At 46.3% G+C, this 23784-nt stretch overlaps 1 protein-coding gene across 2 annotated transcripts; it reads left to right on the top strand.

Annotated features, from left to right (window-relative positions):
* The first annotated feature begins 3514 nt into the window (after positions 1-3514).
* Positions 3515-22934, top strand: WSCD1 (WSC domain containing 1). 2 transcript variants are annotated; one of them, XM_018919568.3, is made up of 9 exons: positions 3515-4249; positions 10477-11168; positions 13393-13507; positions 13997-14181; positions 16804-16925; positions 18908-19073; positions 19572-19736; positions 20414-20614; positions 21648-22934. In XM_018919568.3, the coding sequence occupies exons 2-9, from the start codon at positions 10742-10744 to the stop codon at positions 21998-22000; spliced, it is 1734 nt and encodes a 577-aa protein (XP_018775113.1). In that variant the 5' UTR covers positions 3515-4249; positions 10477-10741; the 3' UTR covers positions 22001-22934. The 2 variants fall into 2 exon arrangements, with proteins under 2 accessions (XP_018775113.1, XP_018775114.1); XM_018919569.3 differs by lacking the exon at positions 3515-4249 and adding an exon at positions 4291-8357.
* The last annotated feature ends 850 nt before the right edge of the window (positions 22935-23784 follow it).

Genomic DNA, 23784 nt, shown 5'->3' with positions numbered 1-23784 from the left:
CAGAGGTCAGGATACCACTGGACAGGGCTTGTGCATCTCTGCTCAGGAGCCCTCTCAACACAGTGCTGACACTGGAGCTGCTGCTCCCTGCACATCCTGGCAACTTGCATTGTCCTGTGCACAAGGAATGGCTGTGGGCTCTTCCTCCAGCCTCCAGATCACCAGCACTGAATCTGCATGAAGATTGTCCCACATGGACAGGGACTGCAAGGCCTGAGCAGCACCTGAGATGTCCAGCGGGGACATCCAGCAAACTGTCACAAGAGCTGAGAACAGACACCAAACACTTCTATGACACCAGTCCCACCTTCCATACTGACATGTCAGCCATGGAGAGAGAGAAAGATAGAACCCTTAGAAGAGGAAAACCATGCTCAGGAAAGAGAAGATGCCAAATACAGACATTATGGAAAGTGCTCAACGTTTCCTTCCATTCAGCCTGAAAGTCAGAAATTATAACGGCTGAACCCTAAGCAGAGGAGGATGAAAGGGCTTCGCTCCTGGGCATGTGACACTGCTCCCCTTTGTGGTACCAGATGTGGGGAAAGAGGAGAGAAGAAAAGCAAATCTGGAGCTGAAAGGCTCTTTTTTCCCCCCTTTTTTTAAAGAAAGAACAAAATTAAAATGATCCTGAAAGAACAACTCTTCCTTTCAAAGACATTAGTTTGGGAAGCTGGCTGTAAAAGGGTACATTTTTGAAATGTGGCTGCAGTTACCAAGCAACCTGCTCTGCTGGCAGCAGTGAGTCCGAATTCGGGGGAGGCAGAGCCCATGGCTCTGCCCTCCCAGGACAGTGAGTGCAAGCCTGGACAGCTGGCACACCACCGTGTGTGGAGCCAGGACCCTCCACCCAGAGTGGCCTCCAGAGCTAGCTGGGTCTTTGGAAGAAGTGAGGATGGCAAAACAATTGAGACATTGCACTGACAGAGGATGGAGGAACAAGGAGAAGAAGAAAATCTGAAACAGCCCAGTAGCTGCAGCAGAAGAGCTCTGGGCTTATGTGGGTGCAACTATAAGCGTAATTTGATGTATATTACTAAAACTAAGGCAAACAGCAAACAAAATTCTCAATTAACTTTCACTGTTCTCATATGCATTGGACACACTGCAGTGCTTTGCTGGATTTTCTATAGCCCAGGGATATAACAGTGGAAAGAAGAAAACAGATGCCCTGGGACCCAACCTTTCCAGGCTGAAAAAACCCCAACTCTGCATGGGTCCAGAGCTTTCATTCCATTAACTCCACATAAGGCTATCATTACACTTTTCTAATCATGAGCTGTTTTTTTACATCCATTACTGTTCTAATGGGAATTAGGCACAACATGCACTTAATTTAGGTTATGAGTTGAGCTGGAAAAAAATCTAAGCATATATCCAAGACAAAGAGCTGAGGTGTTTTATTTCCCCCTATTTGGTGAAGAGAACTGGCCCCAAACTTCACAACCTCACACTGTCCCAAATGTGTCCTGGCAGCCTCTGTCCCCAAAATGTCCTGAGCTGCCTGGTGCTGAGGGCTGGGTTCAAACCTCTTGGCTCAAAGCATTAACAGAAAGACTGTAGTTAAATGTTGTTTGAGACACCTAAGAATGGTAATAGTAAAGATGGGAGCACCTCCCAGCACCTCTTTCTACCCTTTTGAGCCACCCTCCACCATCACCTGAGCCAGCAGCAGCACATGAGCCCCTGTGCTGCAGTGACACTTGCACAGAGCACACGGCACTGCCACTGTAGCATCTGCCTTTACTCCAACAGCCAAAGCAAACTCTGAGAGATATCTTGGAGTGTAAGATCCCTCACTGATTGGCACAATCTTCAACAAATGTGCCTGGCACTTGGCATATTTATAGGGTGCTCTGAGATCATGCGAAGGCTTGTCAATTATCGTATTAGACTTCACCATTTTCCCTTCGTTACACCCAACATGGCACATATGTTATAAACAGTCATTGTGAAAAGAGAGTGGTGTCACTAAACAGCTGGTTTTACATGGAATGCCTAATCCCTGAGTATTTAGGATTATTAGATGAAAAGGACAAGAAGACCATTTGCTACATTACATTTCTTTATGAAACCACACAGTCTACAGTCTTTTAGATATTTCTTCTTGAAACAGCGCTGGCAAAACCTGTCACTTTCCTGAACTGATCCTTACTGTTACAATTGAGACTATTTTCTGAAGTGACTGAAAGTTTGAGTCATTTAGCACAAGAACTGCTCCCACAACAGGATTCTAAAAGTAATGCCACTCATTCCAAATTTCTTTGCTGTGTTTTGTGCAACAACCATGCAGAACCATCAAGCAGAGAAAGAAAGTGCCCAGGACTTTATTGAGACACAGACTGCCTCCAGCTGCCACTTCTCCCATCAGTGACTGATTACAGGCTTTTTTCCCTATGTTTTGCCCCTTTTCCCATAGTATTATTAGGTATCATTTTTCCATGTCTGCACCCTGGTCAGAACACCCTTTGGATTTACCGGCCCGGTCGCCCCGCCAGCTGTCCCTCCTGCAGCAAAGGTCCCGAGTGCCCGTGCCTGCCCACTCCCCTCCACACACCCCTGCTGCCACGCACGTGCTGTGGGGCACGTCAGGAGTTTGGTACATTTGGTGCATTTTTCTCACTGAGAATGCTGACTGCATTTTCTGCCACTGCTTTACCTGGGCACAGTCCTGCAATTCTATTGATTTAGGCCCCAACCCAGCACATTTAAAAATGTCATTATTACATTTAACATTTGATTAATTTAATTTCAGTAAAACTAAATTTCACAATTTTACAGCCTTAAAGCTGTACACTCACATGAAGGTTGGATGGGTTGCAATCGAACAGATGCACAACTTCTTGGGGTTGAGAATAGACCTCTACCCATCAGCATTTTAAAATTTGAATGTTGCACTGCTAAGCCTCAGGATTTTCTGTTAATCAAAATTCACCAAATCACTCTAGGATTGCAGCCTTATCAGTCCATCAGGTCCCAGAGAACACTGGTTATGAACAAAAGCACTTCAGTTGTTCATGCTGAGCTGAACAACCAGGTTCCTCTTCTCCAATGTGGAGATGGGAAAGCCAAGTGTCATTTAAATAGTGTCAGCATCTCGTTGTGGGGTTCAGACCCCACTCATGGGCTGCACTACATGAACAGATGCACACCCCTGCATCACTCAAGTCCATGAGACTGGTCAGAGCATGAAGAAATGTGCAGCATACTGAGAGGAAATTGGATCAGTCCCCACATGGCATTCCAATTCCCTTTTTCCTGCCACATCCAAGAAACCCCAAGTGCTATTTTCTCACAGCCAGGCAGGTGTTGGGTCTGATGTTTCTGACCCACACTCGCTGGCACAGAGAAGAACCAAAGTTGGTCTCATAACCACATTCTGTTTTGACTCCAAGAGATGGATCTCCACAGGTTCATTAAATATGTGTAGACCATAGGGTATTTCAAAATCCTAGGCAGGAGTGCGGCCAGCACCCATTGAAATGCAGATGCTTTAACAATAATTATCAGTTGCTCAATCTCCTTGAGAAGCAGCAGCAGGATGGAGCTGGAACATGCAGGGAAGGTGGCAGTGCAGGCAATCCTGAGGACACCAGCAACTGCCTTTCAGCTCTCACATTTATAAATAATTTATTTCCAGCCACCTGTGCCCAGAATAACAATTTTCTGCCCGAAATTTCCAAGCTGGTGCTGGGAGGCCGTCAGGGACTCGCTTTTCCGGGACCCTCTCGACCTGTTGGGAAGGGGTCCGGGTCTCCAGAGGGGCAGCTCTGAAGGGATGTGCCCCTAGTGGGAAGAGGCACAAGAAACAAACACGGAGCATCCGTTCAGCTGATCGCATTAGGGCTTCTCGCTGCTGCCGCTGCCACTCAGCTCTCTGCCGATGCAGCCATCCGTGCGTTTGGACAAACACCCAGGCAGAGGGAATGGGTAGGTCTGGAAACGTCGGCAGCTGCAGAAGGCTGCAGAGCTCTGCTGTGAAGCAGCCTTAGAGAATAGGCTGCTTCTTCGGGCAGGGGAGCGTTATGAAACACGAGCGCACTGGCTGTGCCTGAGGATTTTGGCAGCGCAGCGCGGACGCTGCTTCCATCCTGCCTGTTGGCGCAGGAGGCCATGGAGCGGCTCCCTTCGGCCGGCTCCGGCAGGGCGCAGGACCCCGGCGCCCCGGCCCGGTGAGCCGCAGGGACCCCGGAGAGCCGCAGGGACCCCGGAGAGCCGCGGGGACCCCTCGAGGGACACGGCGGCAGCGGTGAGCGGGGCGCGGAGAGGGGCTGGGCGAGCTCCCGCCAGGGCAGCGGGAGGGAGCGGAGCGCCGCAGACCCGGGCACGGCACCGAGCGGGGCGCGCAGGATTACGGCTCTGCGCGCTGGAAGCGGGAGGCAGCAGAAGGATTAGTAGGGAAGGGCAGAGGGAGCAGGATTTATCAGCTTTTCAGATATGCATTACGGCCTTTTGTAATATTTTACTGGATTGTACAGGACTTGGCCTGGGCACAACAGGGGCTCCTCAGCCAGAAAAGAAAGGAGAGGTTTTTCCTCTTTTTCTTACATCGTTCAGTATCTGCCTCTGCGAGCCGTGCACCAGCTGGCCTGGGCACGAGCAATAACCGGACAACTTTTTCGAGGCTGAAGTATCAGCATTCATTGCAGTCTCAACGACTATTTGTTTTACTAAATTAATCCACAGCATCTAAGTAAAGGGGCTGAGCGGCATTATTTACAAAGGCTGCAGGTTGCTCTCGAGATGCCCTTCCCCAAGCATCCATGGAACATTTTACTTGAAAAGTCAGCAATGGGTACTGCAAGTATGTGTGTGTGACAGCCTAGTGAGGCAGGCTGGAATGCTCAGCTTCTCCCATCAGTTTCTGGAGCATCACTGTGCTGAATAAATAGACTCCATCAATGTTTAGTAGGTGAATGTTGCAGGACTTCAGATATTGAAGGGTTTAGGAAAGACACTTCTAAAATACCTATGGTTAAGTTACAGAGCTGTGCGTTATTTTAATTCTAGTAGATTTCTTTGCACGCAGGGGAGGCTCTCATCTGTAGATCCTGTGGGCTAAGGCAAACATAAATATATGGTACATTTGTTACAACAATCTTGTGCAAACTTTGACCACAGACCACATAGGAGCTTTTGGAAACTCTTTTGCAGATAGAGCATCATTTGCTGGGTGGTTCTTAATACCTAAGAACGTAAATCATACATGAATGTTTTAATGTAATTAAATACTTCTGAGATACAGTAATAGTTTGCTGAAAGCTTTCAGTTTATCAGAGAATAGTGACAGCAGACTGTATGTTACCTCTGTAGCACACATCATTCTGTTTACAGAATGCACACACATAGATATAGATGCACATGTGCACCTGAAATGTGGGTATGCATGTGGCTGCATGCATCTCTTCCATACTGGCATAGAATTAGTCCTGCTGATTACTGCATTATGACTTGAGCTAGGTAAAAAGTGTGGGATTAATGGAGAAATTAATGGAGAAATGGTGTGATCGCTGCTCAAGCTGTCCCTGAGCACTTTCCAAGTCAGCACTCTCACAATAAGCCTTGCTGGACCATCTGCCTCCCACCAGCTCCTCTGCATCCCTCACCTCAGGCTCACCAACAACATTATTGTCTGGATTTATACCTATGTATGCTAAAAAATTGGTCTTTAAAAGCTGAATATTTGGTGAAAGAGCCACTGGGACAGGATTTGCACAAGTTAGTGCCAACTTCTCCAGCCTCAGGCTGCAGCTCTGCTCCTGTGGCATTCCCTTTCCCTTCCAAAGCTGAATTATCTGTCTCTGTAAAACACCTCCTGTATTGAATGAACAGGGTATAATACATATTTTAAATTTGTGTTACTTTCAACTTGATTTGCCCAGTTAATGCATTATAGAGTTTTCCTCCACCTTTCTCCTAACTCCACATGGAGATCTTTTTCTTATGTATCACAGTTCAGTGTTATGTAAAGGTTTTAACACAATCTCACCATCAAACATAACTTTGCAATCTGATTACATCTTGTATCAAGCCCATGTGTAGCAAGCAATGGTTAAGTCACTGGAGAGCCCTCTCGAGCTGCAAGACTTGTCACCACAGCATGTGGAGAAATTTGGGTGTTTCTACCTAATTTCCAGCTTGTTGGCAGACCTCCCTTGTTGGGAGATGCGTGGGGTCAGCACAGACATCCTCTAGCAAGGGAAACTTTGTAACTTGTAAGAAGCGCTTGAAGTTTCTCAGAATGATTGCAATAAAGGGAACTGCTAAGAGTTGACAGGGTCCCAGCATCAAATCTGTGGCTTCTTAACAGCCACTTTTACTTCCTATGTGCATTCACACAATTTGATATTTGTCTTGACTTTCCAAAACACTGAGAAAATGGCAGTGTGTATCCAAGGAAAAGGCTGCAAGACAGAATCCTTCAGCTGAGGCCTGTCCGCATTTGTCCTCAAGGAAAGCTGACAAAAGAAAGGAGAGACATGGAAGAGGGATGGATTTTTCTAAAAATAGTAATCATGAGTCCAATTCCCTTCAGTTTACAACAGGAAACATCATCTTGCTTCCCTGCCAACAACTCTGAATTTGCAAAATCCTGCTGGTCTTTAGACAAGGACCAACTCTTGATGCCCCGCAGCTGTAAATGCAGCATTGACCTGAGCTTCTGCACTGAGCACACATCAAAGAATAGTCCTCAGTTAAGCAACTCTTCACCTGCGAGTCTGGGGCTGTTTTTCAGTGTCTTCAGCCTTTACCAGAAATCATGGCATCACTGAAAATATTCAGTCTTCCCTTAAAAATTCTGTACATGCTCCTTCAGCTAGGAGAGTAGAATTGCCAAGAACTTTATCATACACACGATTGTATCTCTCATTAATGAGAAATACGTTAATGTATTTCTCTCTACAAATACATTAATGCAGCTGCTTAGCGTGATATCCTCTGTCACATTTTGCGAGTTCATTTTGGAAGCAAAGTACTGATCTGCTTTTCCTTATAGCAACTATTTTGGTAGCAAGAGATCCTTTCCCTGCTGAAGTCCCAGCACCCTGTAGATCTGTGCTTCCACTCACCATGCCCAAAGCTGATAATTTCCAGTGCTAACTATTGCCCTTTTTTCAGTGCAGTGTTAACCCTTTCATTGACCTCTTCACCTAGAGGTCTCCTCTGCCCATCAATTATCCATCACTGTCCTTTCAATTATGATTTTATGATTTTACTAACAACTTCCAATTCTTATGGTCCTAATCCCCCTTTGGCTGTGAGAACTGATAAACAGGGATAGAAGACTTGTTTTCTTTCATTTAGCTTAATTCATTTCAGGTGAAACATGCATGAAAAAGACAAATGCCACATTGTCTATTACAGATACTAGTTATTTCCTCCTTAGTCTTTCCTTTTAAATATCATAATCAGAAGTGATGCACTTCAGCTCTTTTAGGCATACTTTGATGATATTGCAATATGCAGTTTATGGAAAAATCAAACGGCAGTTTTTATTTCAGCAGCACTTTGCTATTTCCCCACTAAAAAGCAACATTTAATTTTTAAGCTGCACATTTGCAGCAGTGGTTGTGGGCGGAGAGTCTGCTTATTTATTTGGTTGGGTTTTACTAGAATGTACTGTCATGGCAACTGCTCTAAGGGTGAGTGCATCTGGAGGTAATTCGTACACATCATGTTGAATGCAGCAAAATTGTATTGTACCATTTAAACTTTTTCAACCACTGGGCGAAGGGCAAAGTTACCCCTTTGAGACTCCAAAGCAGCTTCTCCTTACTAAACAAACAAATACATAAACAAACTTGGCAGAGCACTAGGAGCAATGCCAAACATTTCTTGATGTTTGGATGCAAAGCCTGCTGCACAGTTAATTTAGGTCCAGTATCTTGGGTGTTTTCTCCAGTACTGCTGATGCACAGCAAGCTTTCCATCCTGTTCATGCGTAGGCTGAGCATTATGCCTTGCCCAGGTGCTGTTTGGGCAGGCATTGGCCAGACTAGTCTCCCTTGGCTCCAGGAGGCATTGCCACGTGTTGCCCAGGCAAGTGCCAGATCCTCTCATCCTGGCATTGATGTGGTCTCCAGCTGTTCCATTTTACATCACTGCAAGCATGGAGAAACTCTATCAAAATCCACTGACCAACGACACGAGTGGTGTTAAAAAGGACTAAATTGGGCCAGTGATGCAGTTTCAAGCATAACATGCCTGACCTTTGCTACATGGTCTTGATGGCCTTTCTCCAGCCAAGTTGTGGGCACTGCGTGATGAGCCAGAAAGCTCCAGCTATCCCAGCATGGCCTCTCCAACACTGGCAACAAGGACTCATCTGAGAACTTGGGCCTAAAGGATCTCTCTCAGTGAGTAAACCAAAAGAGCTGTGAAACCCTGAATGGGCAGAAATGACTGCAAATCTTATATATTTATCTAGTCTTATCTTTCTGCTGGGGGCGGGGGGGGAATCTTCAAACTTTTGAGCTGGTGTGTGAGTGCAGCCATTGCCATCTCCCTGCTGAGGGTTCTCAGCAGCTCCCCTGGGCAGGACTGCCCTGGGCAGCGTGCAGAGCCCGGCCCCCGTGGGCACCTGCCCTGCTGACCCAGCCTCACCTCGAGGTTCTGCACGGAGCATGGGCATCCCCAGCCCCAGTCTCAGGTGGCTGATACCTGCACACTGCTTGCTTTCAGATCACACAGCTTCCACTGGGAACAGCTCAAGTTTACAGTAGCCCTATGGCAGGAACAACTAGTGAATCAAATCCCACCTATGCTCATAGACAGTATTTCTTCAGATGAATTAGTGCAGTAACATCCTGCAGGATCTAATTATGGCTAATTTTCCATTCATTTGTCTCGGTACATCTGACCCTTTTACTGCAATTCTTGAACACTCACAACATTGATCAGAGATTTAACTCTAAGGGTCAGCTCTTTAGCTGGTGTAAATCAATGCGTTTTCTTTGGCTTTGGAGCTGATCCGAAGGGAGGTCTGTAACTTCTGCTGTAGAGAGAGCAGTCAGAATTCACTGAAGATGCTACAGCCTGGCAGTGCTTTGCACCTGCTTGTGCTTACCAGCCCTTGGAGAAAGAGCAGCAATCAGCACATTGAATACTTCTGGATATTACTCAGTACTCTACAGTTAAAATCAGCATACATGAACTTAAAAAAAATACCAGTAATAAAAGTACCTAAATCAGGTCTTTAAGATCACCTGAATTGTAAGAGTAGAGACAGAGACTCCTGGCTTTTGACAGTGTCATTTAGGAATTGAGGCTAAAAGTCACACAAAAGGAATTCAGGCTCAACTGACAAAAGATTTAATTGATCCTTAATTTATTTTTGTCCTAGAAGTTTTGGATCTTTGGTTTGGTTGCGATCTAAGACAGAAAGAATTTGTGCAACCAAATGAAAAAGGGAATGGGTGGAGACTAAATTGGTAACATTTATTTCATAAAGCAGCATAAGTGAGCATCCACAAAACTTTCAATCAACAACTGAAACAAGAAACAGTGAGCAGATGTTCATTGCTAGGACTGTGGATTTCAGGAGTATGCCCCAAATGCAAGCTAAGCAAAAGTCATAATATTTTCTTTTCTGGAAAACACTGCATCTTTTCTCAACACTTGCCTGGCTCCACAGAGAAAGGATAGACTGGGAAAACAGGAATTTATGAGGAGATGCCAGCTTTTATTTGCCACAGGAGATTAAAGGTTCCCTAGAGTACAAAGGAGCTTTTCTTGCCCAGACAATTCCATCGTGGTACACATCAGCACAACTAAAGCTGCAAAGCTCAGCAACAGTCAAGAGAGATCTGCTGAACTTGAGCTGAAATTTTTTCAAACATTCACTAGTTTTTCTCCACACGCATTCCCTCATCAACAGTTGGCAGTATGAATTCACTAAAAAAAATAGGATCTCTGGTTTCTGTTAAAGCAACACACACAGAACCTCCAAATATCCTTCCAACATAAAGCCCAACTTCTTTGTGCTTCAAAGAGATTAATAATTATTATCTTATCTATTGTGAGTTGATGCAATTTCTTTTTTCCTCCCACACACCCACACTTCTGTTCCCTTCTGATCTTCATTTGTAGCTGAGCTACCGTTTAGCTGAAAGGAAGGAATTTGGTAATACCTCCCTAAAAAGATGCCTGTTCATCCAGTGACAAAGGACGGAGATGTTGGCTATTGATAAAAGAAAATAAAGAACTTATTTTCCAAACATCCCAACAGAAATAACCTCATCATTAAGGTATTTCTTGTGCATTTCAAGTTAAAAGAAAGAAAATAAAAAAGTCTGAAGATCTGAAACTCGCTTGAGCTCAATCAATCGTTCTCATTTGTTCTTAACATTCATAATTATAAACAACAGACGGAGAAATGCTCAGATAAAGCCAAAAGGGGTGGGTGGGGGAAAATCACCCTGATGGTGGATGTTTTCATTTGGATGTGAACCAGCCTGACACCCCTTGGTCTTTCAGGTTTCAGCCTCGGCGGTTCAGCAGCTGGGCAGGGCACGATGAAAGCAACAGCCCAGGAGCCCACGGAGCCCCTGGGCCAGCCAGGCGCCTGAGGCTGGCAGCAGTGCCACACCAGGCTGGTCTCTGCCGCAGACAGCTGGGAGAAGCTTTTCATCAGGAGAAGGCACCAAAGTGATGGGCTGAACTTATGGGAGGAATGAGTGTCTGGCCAGGTGAAGATTTGGAGGCCTGTTGGGAAGCGTGAAGGGCCAGTTTCAGTAAGGGCATGGCCAAAGCTTTCTTCAGGCTACAGAAGTTTCTCCGTCGGATCCAGTTTCTGCTCTTCTTCCTCACAGCAGCTTACCTGATGGCTGGCAGCCTCTTGCTACTGCAGCGGACCCGCTTGGTTCTCCAGCAAGGTTCGCGTGGGACCCCCAGTAACCAGGCCCTGCCGGTGCTGGAGGGGGTGAGCAGGGTTGGGATCACAGAGCCCAGGACCCTGCAGAACCCCCGGCCCGGCCCCAGGCTGCTGGTGGGCATGGATGCACTGCAGGAGCCGGCCCTGGACCAGCGGCACAGCCCGCACTGGCTCATGTCCCGCAACTCGGAGCTCAGGCAGCTGCGGAGAAGGTGGTTCCACAGGTTCACCAGTGACCAGGAGCCCCTGCAGACAGCAGGGTTTAAAGCAATGAAGAGCACTGCTGAGCACAAAGGTAAGGGACAGAGCCTGCCCGTTTTCTGGCACATGCACAGGCTGCACTTTGCTGATACCAAGCAGACACAGGCGAGCACCACACACCCTGCATGTCTGCCTTCCTCCTTGCTCATCACCACTTTCAAAACTATTTGTAGGCATATGCCTAGGCCAAAGTAGAAAGGATCCATGCTGGGTGACTGCTGTGCCCTCACTGCAGCAGCAACGTATGAGTTGTAATCTTTGATGCTTTGCCTTTTAGAACTAGTTGTTCTTGGAGATGTTTCACTGATAATAAAACAGGAATGGGATCTGGATGACTAGACACCACATTTCGGAACTGCTTTTTAGTTTGTTGAATAAATTTGCCCAAACAGAAGGGCACAAAATCCCACAAAATGGGTGCCACGTCGTGCTACTTACTGAGAGAATTGTCAGAAATGGGAGTGAGAAGGTGATAGTGGTGGGAGATGAGTCATACAGTGTGAGTCAGGCAAACTGAACCGCTGGAGTTACCTGAAGCTCCAAGCTGGAGCTGCTCCATAGATGCTTCAGAACACCCTGTTGGTGGCAGATTTTGGTGGCAGAGGAGAGACTGAGAACTGCTCAGCCAGTGCCTTGCTGAGGTTCTAGCTACTGATGAGAGGGGCCAGAAGGACTATTTACTTGTACATCTCACCATACTGAACTGTAGATTCAAACATACATCATTTGAATATCAGATTGAATGTGAAGGGACATTATTAATAACAATATTGTTAACAAGCATTGGAATGCCTTTGAAGGTAATTAATTAAAACTTAACTACCTACATAGAGCATGTTATCTTTTCCAATTCATTTCTAGTAAACTTAGAGGCTTGTTATTTCATTATAAATCCCTTTCAAGACCTAATGAACTCCTCCGTGCTTATAATGCTTAATGATGTTTCAGTGATGCCCTGTGGTTCCTGCTTAGTAGAGCAGCACTGCCTCGCTATGGAGGCTGGGCTTATGCACCCCCATGGGTGTCATCCTCATAAGGCCATGCCTCCGAGGCAGTACAGCTCTGCCCCAGGGGCTGCTAGCCAGCCCTTCAAGGGCTTCCCTGGGCAGACCCTTAACCCAAGCCACAAACACCGGCATGTCTCCAGCCTGCTGTGAACCACCCAGCTCACTCTGCCTCACTCTGTCTCCACCCAGGAGCACGTGGCCTTTGGTGAGAAAATCCAAGCCCTTTTTTCATCCAGGTCAGGCTATCTCACCTGCTGACATTGCAAAAAATCCCTGATGGAGCAACTCAAAGTTCCTTTTTCTTGTGGATTAGTTAATATAATATTTTTTAGTTTCATTTTTCACCATATATTTTTTTTCCTATCAACATTATTTAATGCGTGTTTACAGTATTTAATTTCCCTATGTTATCATCTCAATGTTGTTATTTCTGAAATAAAATTTCCTTTTTTCCTTCATATTTTGATGATTAAATATATTTACAGACATACAATTGCTGTATAATAGTGGGACTATAAATCATGGTTCCAATTGTATATTAAAAAATGGGCTGGATTTTTACAGTATTTTGTCCATTACAACAAAAATTAGGCTGAGCACTGAATGCAAGTCTAAGAGAAACATTTATCTTTCCTATGCTAAGTAAAGCAAGACATATTTGAAGAGATTCCTTTGCACCAGAGAGGAGATAGCTCGGTATGATGGCTACATTGTGCTGCCTAGTTAAAAGTGAATTTATCTTTCCATTACAGCTTTAATGTAACTATCTATATCCAAAGAAAATTGATTTTCTTAATATTTCTCTTGCACCATCTCATTATCAACTAGAGATTTTAAAGAACATTTGGGAGAAATCCAAGAGGATTTCTGGAAGTTTTTGGCATTTAAAGGCTACATTCTCCTGTACTTTAGAGAAGTGCCGTGTTTTCTCATCCAAAGGAGGGAGTTGAGCAGACAGCAGCTGCATGCAGGAGCTGCAGTCCTGGGTGGGTTGTGGACTCTGGGCATGCAACAGCTGTGGAAGGGAAAGTTTCATTTCCTTTTAGCCCATTTCCACGGGACAGTAGCACTGACCCCTTACCAAGGTTCAGCAGCAATGGAGAGGTCTGCAGAGGGTGTGGGACCCCAAACAGGTTGGGACTTGACCAAATGCAGCCCAGCTTGCCACGTGAGGCACTGGATAAGCCTCAGGATGGGTTTTTCCCTTCCATCCCATATGCATTGCCTAACCCTGGTCTTACATGCACACAGGCACCTACATGGGCTGCTTCACTCACGATTCGAGGGAGAGGACACTGAAGGGAGCTGTCTTTTATGACTTAAGAAAAATGACAGTAGGTCACTGTCAGGAAGCTTGTGCTGAGAGGTGAGTGGTGATTTTTCACTGCAAGTTTTCTAGTTTTTGACAATAAGTGGAACTGAATTTGAAATGGGAAAAGCATTCTTATGTTAAACATAAAGCATCTATGAAAACAGTTATTATCTCATATCTTCAGGCACAGCATAGTTCTGCTTCTCTGCTTGAAGTAGACTGCTGCACTGCTGTCTATTCTCTATGGCAGCATGGCTACTTACATTATATTCTCCATTGTACTGGACAAAAATTACTGTTTGGTTAAAGAGTCTTTGTAAGATAGATATCTTTAGATAGACATTGGTTTCTAGCCCATATTTTGTTGAGGGGTTGCCCTGCTTAGGAGGCCACGCTGTATCCAGGATGGACTCAGCTCCAGAGCAAGGCAGCAGGAGCACAGGCTGTATGCAGGGACAGGGGGACAGGCTCGTCCCTTCCTCAGGTGCAAACTGGGGAGCAGACGGGCCCCTCTGTGACAGTGGCTGCTATTTCTGCTTGCAGAGCTTACAGCTACGCAGGCCTGGCATTCGGAGCAGAGTGCTACTGTGGGAACACGCTGCCAGCTGCTGCCGCCAAGCCCGAGGAGTGCGGCAGCGAGTGCAAGGGCGAGAAGGGCTCCGTGTGCGGAGGGGTGAACCGGCTCTCGGTCTACAGCGTGCAGCAGCTGCGGGCAGGAGCCAGGCCACGTAAGTGGGCATGCGGCCGGACAGGGGAGGCCACGAGGGAGATGTGTCATGGCCAGGCTTAGTACAGGGGCTGTCCCTTCTGCTTGTCTCACTCTATTTGTCACCAGAGTTTGAAACAGCAAAGGACAAAGGTGCCTGAAGGGCACAATGTCCATTTGCTGCTGGTCTGGTCCTTGGCTCCTCCCCGGAATAGCTGTGCTGCTCAGCACCCCAGAGCGGGGACATGTGCCTGGCATGCTGCCTCGAGGCTGCCACAGACGACGTTCCTGTCACCAGGGAGGAAAGTCAACACAGTGCAGTGATTGCAACAGAAGCACAATTTCAGCTGAAAAAAACCACTCCCTTTGGCATCTACCGAAGGGGTACAAACCCATGTGTGTTTAAGAAACAGCCTTGGAAGAGGTGCCCTGTGACAGGAGGGCAGAAAATTACTTAGATCAAGACCACCCTACACTCAGATGATCCTAAACAAAATGAGTAATTTGTGACTGCAAGGAATAAGCGGAGACCAGAAAGAGCCACATCAATCCCTTTCTTGAGAGAAATGAGACCAGACTTTTGCTTTTCCATGGAGTTCTGTTTCAGCAGGAGTTGGGAATTTTGTTCCATCTTTAGATAATCCATCGTTACCCCATCGTTCAGTTAGCTACCATGGGGGACTCAACGGATAAACCTTAAGGCAAACACAAAGTACATAAGAGATCTAAACTGCTGATCACTCTTTGCAATTGGCAAGCTCACAAGACCTTATGGATGCTATTTGCTGAGAAGAAGCACCAAGACCTTAGGTTGTGCCAGTATTGATGGTCCTTCATTTCATCTTAAAGACAAGTCAAGGTTTGTACAATAACCCAACCAGCTACATATCAATTATATATCAAAGGTACGCAGACCTAAATTGCTACTGTCAGGCTGACAGGCATGTTGGCCAGTTTCCCAGGACATGCATCACTGTTTAAACTCCAGTATGAAATATATATACACATTCTTCAGGAAAAGACAGCATTTAATTTTTTTTTTAAGTATTAATGAATTACTCCTCAAATTAGTCTAGCCTGAAGCTAGAATTGTAATTTTCTTGCCCTTAGTAATACCTGACAGTTGTCTGTTTGAAGAATCCCCCTGACACAAACCAGCTGAGGGGCCAAAAGAAGTATTAATCACAATGAACAAGTATGTTAGAAAGTAATTCTGAGACTGTAAGGGCCCCCATGATTTACGCTGTGTACTGTAGAGCACAGACCTCATATAAGTCTTTTACAGGGAGCAGATTCATCAGCAGATTCAGACATCTCCACTTAAACCTTCCCAGACAGGGTTTGCTGTCTCCCCTGTCCCTCTCCCTGCTGCGGTTCCCTGGACACCGTGACTCCTGCCCCCATGCCATGGTAAGGAAGCCCAGAGTGTGCAGCTGTGGCAGCCGGGGTGGCCAGGGTGGCTGTGGCAGCCAGACTGCCACAGTCCTGCATGCCTCAGGGTGTCCTTCCTCCCAAAAATGTGGGCACACCACACAGACCTGGCTGTTTCCAGTGTAATCCATGGATGCATCCTGCTCCCTCCCGATGCCGGTGTAGGCAGGTCAAGCTTTCTTCCTGACCTCTGAGAAAGCTCTAAACATGTTTGTAAACATTTTGTTTCAGGAATTTTATATCAGTGTGAGATTTTGTCGAAGAGCTTTCAAGATCATTCTGAGAAGTCCAAACACTCTTTTTATTCTTTGGTGCCATGCTCAAAGGGACCTGATCCTAAGTAGACTCCTGTTCCTTTCAGCTTGGGTGGAGTTATTTTATCTTCACATCATTACAGAGATCCAGCTCTGCTTCTAGTAAATGATCTGAATAGTTACAAGAATAAAATTTAGGCAGCTTCTCCTTAGATTTCTCTAGGCTCTTGCTTGAGAGTCTGGGCTTTTCTGCCAAGAAATTAATTCAGAACCAATTTTTTTTCGTAACTGCACCACGTCTCTCCTGTCATTCAACTCACTTCCCACATCAGTTCTGGCAATACCGTTTAAGGGAGCCACTGCAATAGTGCCAAGCTCTGTGGTGTTTCTACAGAAGCAGGTGAAATCAGAGGCTGGTGCTGAGGACACAGAGGAAGTTGATCTCCTAGAGCAGCTGACAAAAGCCCCGTGTAGAGTCTGAAAGGCAGCAGCAAACTCCCTTGGCCGGAAAAGGCGTGGGAGGCAGAGGGGCAGCAGAAGAGTAAGGTGGTCCGACGGCGCGGTTCTCAGGAGTCATTTACGCTCCTTTCCTTTTCTGATGCAGAAGCTTTGTAGATTTTTATCAGGCCTTTTAACTCATTGAGGGGAAAGCAGGTCTTCAGAGGAAACCGGGACCTGCAAACAATAGCAATGCCCTCCGCTGGTGGAATTTAACTCGGTGCTGCAGCGCTGCTTCCCGTGGTTAGTACAAAGATAAAGGCATGTGCTTCTTTCAATACCACATGATTTGCGACACGTTTTTATAGCATATATTACAGTTTCTCTTATTTCTGCAGCCTTTGTAATATAAAATTTATTTTATTATTTTTGGCTTCTGAACCTAATATTATTCTTTGTGAAAGAGGCAGGATACTTCGGACATCGTTTTCTAAAGAGAAACCTATTTCATATCCCCGCAGGGAGGAATGTTATTTATCGAGGATGTTTTAGAGCTCCAGAAAATTTAACAGACACCTTTCCAGCCTCTTTGACACAGACCAATTTGACGGTGGAGATGTGCTCTGAATTTTGCTCCAAGAAAGTAAGAACAGTTCTCATTTCACATCATTTCTTTTATTATTATTTTAAATTCTAATCTACCGAGGGAAGGACAGAGATTAGTGCCTTAGAGCTTTGAATTTGCAAATGAGTTTCTAAAGGACAAAACTCATCAGAGTAAATACCCAGTGATGCATCTGGTCCAACCGCTGGAGTGGGGATGGCGGGAGGGAAAGTCATCAGAGTGGTGCCACCAGACATGATACACAAGCCAGCTGCTCTAAGTAATGAGTATCGACCGAGAAGAAATCGATACCGTTTCCGTGTCACATTCCAATCAAGCCCTGAGCCACATCTGCCCCCGGGGGAAGTGGCTGCAGCTCATGGAGAGACATGCTGCCAGAGGGTGGATGTGGGCTGGCAGCATCCCAAACGTGGCTCCAGTGCCCTCCAAGGGAGCCGGCTTCACTCGGGGAGCCATGCACAGGGCATGGGCAGGGCACCCTCTCCCTTAGTGTCTCTTGGTTCCCTTCCCATCCTCCCCACTCTAATGAGACTGTTTTTTTCCTACACACGGTTCACTAAATGATCAGATTTTGCCTGCAGTCTCATTCAGCCTCATGCACTAAACTCAACGTTCAATTACTTTTTGCAGCGTCACAAAATTAATTGATTAAAACTATTAGCTAGCTGATTACAGTGCTTTGACCAGGACCTATGGCCTCAGTGCAATCTCCTCTCCCACGGAATAAGCAAATGGCCTCAAGTTGCAGCAGGGGAGGTTTAGACTGGAGATTAGAAAAAATTTGAGATTTCTCATGCAAAACCCACTCCAGGTTTCTCTCCTTCCTCACTCATGTGCTGCCCAAGCCATGGGAAGGTTGTGCAGGTGAGGGTCAGCCTGCCTTGAGGACAGACACTGCACCACTGGCACCCTGCACTGATCACCTTCTGAAGATGCAGGAGGACAGAGGAGCAGTTTTTCTGTTGCCTCACAGAACCTCCAGCCTTCCAGAAAAGTTCATCACTTGCAGAGGCTGCTTGGCATGAGGTACAAGGAACACTTTTATTCTAGTCTGTGTTTGAGGGCAGGGACACTTACTAATTTCTCAAACTGAGAAACACTGCTTGATTGTAAAGGAAAAATTTCTGTTTGCAGGCAAACCAAGAACTGTTTTGCCCTTGGATCAAATCTGTAAATAGTTTTTGACAATGTCATATCTCATTCGCTAAGTAAATGTTGGCTGTTGGGCACACACAGCACACAAGTTGCATTCAACTCCTTATCAGAGGATGAATGCATGGGAAAGAGCAAGAGATAAACTGCTCAGCAGTCCTGTCACATGCTCCCAGAACTCCAAAAGACTTTTAAAAGGCAAAAAGTGTTGATATGGAATAGGTGGACCGGAACGTTCTGCACTCAAATACTCCCCGAACTTCCTTCAGCCCACCCGCACAGCCCCATGCCACCAAGAGAGCCCACGAGGGACTCTAAGGCAACCCAAATTTTTCTGGTAAACCATAGAAAATCTGAATTTTAGGGCCGGTAAGCAACTGCTAATTTCTTCGGCAAATATTTAGCACATTTCCCTCAAACTTGTTTTAATTTTTACTAGTATTAGCCCAGCAGCTGGGGCTCAGTACCCCACCACTACACAGCTTTGCAGCCTGTTACTCTTCCTCGGTAATACTGGTACACCAAAACCTGAATTACTCTGCATCAAATCCATTAAAAAACCACTTCTTACAGACAATAATTTTCCTTAGGAATTTATTCCCTGCAAACAACATTAACTTCCTCATGATTGCACACCTTAGTTGGCCTCCTATGTAGAAGCAAGATGAATTTCAAAACTTACAAATATGAAGACAGTAACAGGAAAGTAATATGAGCTTTAGAATGGCAATGCTTTGATCTTGACAGTGGCCTTGTGAAGATTTATTTTTTTTGCATAGCGGCAGCATTCCCTGCAGGCTGCTGATGCCATGGCATTTACACACTGATCCGTTTTCCCTCTTTTGCAGGAGTTCCCGCTGGCAGTGATCCGAGGGCAGGAATGCTACTGTGGATACCCCACCAGGCGCTTCTCGCTGCGCGAGGGCACAGACAGGCAGCGCTGCAGCGGGAACCACAATGCCAGCAGTGCTGCTGGGGGAGACTACTGCCTGGTCTATCAGACACCTGTGCAAGGTACAAGCTCCAGCCTCGCTGTGCCAGGGCCACCGCTGCTGGAAACAACCCCTGTGCCCCTTCTGCAGCGGGTAAAAGTGATCTCGTTTACAGCAGTCTGAGCCACAGTAGTGGGTATCACCATACAGGCAGCAATTTAGGAAACAGTCTTTCTCTAATTTCCCCTCTTGCAATCATGCTCGTGAAAGATGCCTCTTTCCATTCTCTCATTATGCAACACCTTTTAAGACAACTTGCTGGCAAGTACAATGGTTTGTTGCAGCTTTATCAAAAAAGCATTGCCTTACACAAAACCAGCAGAAACCTCTTTGAGGATAATCTCTTTGGCCTCATACAGCTGAATTAATTTTAGGAAGTAGCTGACTCACAGCCAGACCAAATTGATACGCTATACTACTAAGAGAGAGAGGGAGGAAGCAATAAACTGTAATTGAGAGCTGCATGTGGAATTATTAAAAAGCCACAATACTAACAATGAAGTATCTTCTCTCCTCACAGACACCCGCTGCACAGACAGGAAATTCTTAACCACTAAATCCAAAGTGTTTGTTGCTTTGTCAAGCTTTCCTGGGGCTGGGAATACATGGGCACGCCATCTGATAGAGCACGCCACAGGATACTACACAGGAAGTTATTACTTTGATGGAGCCCTCTACAACAAAGGTATCGGGGCCCAAGAGATGGGCCACAGGCAGCCCTTCCAAAGCACAAAGCTTTACTTATTGCCCTATCATCCTTCTGCTTGAGCCGTGACTCAAGCAGAGTCGCGGTCAGCATGTTTGGTACAATTTAAACATGCCTGGGCCGAGCAGCCTCTCGCAGTGCAGATGGCAGCAGGGACAGCTCCAGCAGCACACTGCTCTGACAGGAAGCTGCCCTCACAAATAACAGCCAGGCTCTCCATTTGCAAATGGGCATACTGCCTGCACTGCTGCCCTGTGCACACACACATGTGCTGCTCCCACCTGACAGGCTGGTCCAAAAGACCAGTTACCTAAACGCTGTGGTAAGACCCTTCAGCAAACATGCAGGTTAAATTTTCAAACATTACTAATTACTCTGGGAGAACAGTATCCTGAGGTGGCAGAGGTTCAGTAAGCATCAAGCACTGGCCCTGTGAAAAGCTGCCTCGCTGCAGTGTGGGGCTGAGGATGCCTCCCCCAGCAGAGGGATAGCCTGGCTGCCAGCACGTGTCCAGCGTGGTGGCTGGGGCTCCAGCCATGGTTTAGCTGACAGGTACTGTCACACCAGTTTTACACCACTCTAGGGAATGATTTAGTGGGAAAAGGCACAGACATATAATCAGGCAAAAGAGCTAACAATTCTGTCTTGTAAAACAGGTTTTAAAGGAGAAAAAGACCACTGGAGAAGTAGAAGGACTATCTGTGTGAAAACACACGAAAGTGGCAAGACAGAGATTGAAATGTTTGACTCGGCGATCCTGTTGATTAGGAACCCGTACAAATCACTGATGGCGGAGTTCAACAGAAAATATGCTGGGCATCTGGGCTATGCCACTGACCGCAACTGGAAGAGCAAAGGTGAGCATTACCCCAGCACAGGCTGGTTTGAAACCCATCTCCTCAGTGTGCTGGGGAGGGGGGACACACTAGGACCTGAGTGAGTGCTGCTAACAAATTCAGTGGGACTTGAGTCCTGTCACAGCTGAGCTCAGTCCCAAAACCTCTGGCACCTGCACAGTGGGAGCAGTTGTGGTCTTGCTGTATGTCCACCCCCAGAGGGGAGGGGAGTGCAGCACCATTACCACAGGCACACTGGAGCATCACTGCACTGTTGGGCATAAAAAACATGTCCATATACAAGGCTCCTCTGCACAGCCCCTTTGCCAGGCTGAGGTGAAGAAAATTTGCCCCTACAGCATGTAATAATCATGAGAAATCTAACTTAAGATCTAGAGGATCCAATGGAGCATGACATTTCATGACGGATGTTTTGCAGCACTGCACAGGTGCTAGTGCACTACAGAAAAATAATGATAAAAGCAATAAGTGGACCTGAAATTCAGTGTCCCCTGAACACATGAAAAGGCTTCAGAACCTGCCTGCCATACTTCATGTATTTGACTGGCAACTGGCTGGTGACTGCAATTTCCCCACTGGGTACACCGCTGCATTCAGACTCTGCAGCAGAAAAGCCATTTGGCTTCCATTTCCCCTTGTACATATTTTAAGCATTACAGCTATGGCTTGGCAGAGGGCTGGGGGGAAAAGTGTCCTGTGTCATAGCACATTTCTTTCCCAAGCTGATGTATCACCTTTCATCAGTCACAACTCAAGACCTATTCATCAAAAAACTGACAAAATAGCCCCCAGAAAAAAGAAAGTCTGCTGGGAATGGCTTTCCCATACTGCAAACTGCAAATTGTTACATATCAGCCACAAATGCTCTTTGTCCAGCCCAAAAGCTTTCACTATGACTGTCCTGACTTCAGGAAATTAAATTATCAAAGAGAGCAAATAGATATCAAGGTATCATTAATGTCTAAAGCAGAAGAAAATTGCTGACATCCAGCATGGCTAACTGTCTCATTTTCCTGGTTTCCTGGTGATCCAGAGTGGCCAGATTTCGTGAACAGCTATGCCTCCTGGTGGGCCTCCCATGTCCTGGAGTGGCTGAAGTATGGGAAGCGCCTGCTCGTTGTCCATTATGAGGACCTGAAGCAGAGCCTCATCCCCAAGCTGAAGGAGATGGTGGAGTTTCTGAATGTGACAGTGACAGAGGACCGGCTGCTCTGTGTAGAGAACAACAGGGACGGGAATTTCAAGCGGTCTGGTGCTAAGCAAAAGAATTTTGAGCCATTCACCCAGGAAATGAAAGATCTTATCAACAGATACATCCTGACAGTGGATGAAGCCCTAAAGGGAAGAAACTTCTCAGGGCTGCCCAGGGAGTATGTGCCAAGATGATAGGCTGGTATCACGCTGCTGTGGTTAGAAATGAAGTTTTTTTTCTTCTTAAAAAAACAGAAAAAAAGCCCAAAAAAAAACCCCCCACAAATAAGAAGAAAAGTAAAAAAAAAAAAAAAAAAAAAAAAAAAAGGGGGGGGAAACAAACAAACAAAAAAAAAAAACAAAAAACCAAAACAAACAAACAAACAAACCCATGAAAAAAAACACCGAAGACCAGATCTCTTTAGAAGTTATGGCAAAGATACTTGTGGAGGCTGCTGAGCAGTGCAGCAGTTGGGAATGCCTGGGTTTTGTCAGCCCCAAACAACCCCAAACCTGGCTCCAGGAGCATGGAGGAGACCTCAGAGGGGTGGCAGAGAAGGGAGTGCCCCCTGTGCTAGGGGCTTGATACGGGCTTCTGCACCTACCTCTCTTCATCTGGAGAGTCATGGTGGGTCTGGGGGGACACCAGGGCCAAATGTCACCACAGTTGGTTCTAGAAATGGTCACCTGGGAAGACCTGGAGAATAGGGGCAAAGGGGGTAATCCCCAGTCCTTCTGGCCCCAGCAGGGGTAGGATCACACCTCCTACCTCATCCCTGAAGTCCCTGGAGGAACTCCAAGGCAGTCCAGCCTGGAAAACCACAGCTACTTAGAGCTGCGTGCTGGAGCCCCCTCCAGCAGCCATACAGGTTTGATTTTTAACTCCTGCAGTCACCTTGGGTGTGTTTGACCCTGCAGGGGGCCCGTGTGCTGTGGGGAGAGAACAGCTGGCAGGGCAGCTGGCCCCATGGTCCTGGGCCACTGGGCAGCTTGGAGGTGGTTAATCCCTGTGGCCAAAGGAGCTTGCCCTGCTGCAAGACACTTCTGTTCATGTGAAGTAAAGGATTTCTTAAAAATTTGAGTGAAAATACTAATTTTAATTAAACAAGTTTATATAAAGGGAACTGAACTTCCTTTGCCTGTGTATCATTGGTGCTTTAAAAACAATACAGGACGTGGAGTACCCTTCAACCCAAGCCTCTCCCTGTTTACACCCCACACGTGGCTCATCTCTGTGCCACCTGCCTGGTATGGGGCTTGTTGTGGGGCTATCACATCCCCATCCCTAAGGCTCAGTGCCTTCATTAGCAGTAAGGGTCGCACAGGCCACAAAACTGTGAGGGATTGCAGTGGACTGAGCTGGTTCACAAGGAAAACAGGAATTCTTTTTGTTTATGCAAGGGATACAGCTCAAAAAAACCAACTCAGTTTGGGTGCTGTAAGCCCAGATAAAAATAGGTGGTGAGACCCTGAGGCGCCTGCGCAGGGGGGCACAGCCCTCCCTGGGACACCTCGCAGCCCCTGCACAGGAACACAGCTCACACACACCTGCACTCCAAGGAAAAAAACTCAAATAATATTGTGCCAGTACCAAACACCACAGACAGTACAGAAACATTCCTATAAAGCAGATAAGTAAGGATGCTACAGAACAGGACTATCACCATCTCTACTCCGACTTAGTAAAGAACTGATTCTTTTGGAAATTATGCATTAAAGGTCTTCCAAGTTTCATTTCGGCAGCAGTTGCTGTTGATGGATGTGCATCACAAGCTCTTAAAAGTACTGATAACAAAAATAATTTCATCCTATGAACCACAGTGGAGAGACCTTTCCAGGTCTGTTCTGCACCGGTGGGGTGGGTTGGAAGCAAACTGCATTATCTGGAGCAGTTGCTGCAGTCACACAGTGACTGGATTATGAGTGCTTATCCCGAAGGCAAAACAGACGATCACAGCCCTTGGATTTTTAGATATGTC

Source organism: Serinus canaria, chromosome 19 (genome assembly GCF_022539315.1).
Source record: "Serinus canaria isolate serCan28SL12 chromosome 19, serCan2020, whole genome shotgun sequence".
Classification (NCBI taxonomy): Eukaryota; Metazoa; Chordata; class Aves; order Passeriformes; family Fringillidae; genus Serinus; species Serinus canaria.
The sequence above is the reverse complement of the archived record's forward strand: the minus strand, read 5'-3'. Positions and strand labels throughout refer to the sequence as shown.

Coding starts and splice junctions, on each gene's coding strand:
- WSCD1 (XM_018919568.3), top strand. CDS start 10,742: ATGGCCAAAGCTTTCTTCAGGCTACAGAAGTTTCTCCGTCGGATCCAG. Junction 14,182..16,803: donor GCGGGCAGGAGCCAGGCCAC/GTAAGTGGGCAT, acceptor ATATCCCCGCAG/GGAGGAATGTTATTTATCGA. Junction 19,074..19,571: donor CTATCAGACACCTGTGCAAG/GTACAAGCTCCA, acceptor CTCTCCTCACAG/ACACCCGCTGCACAGACAGG.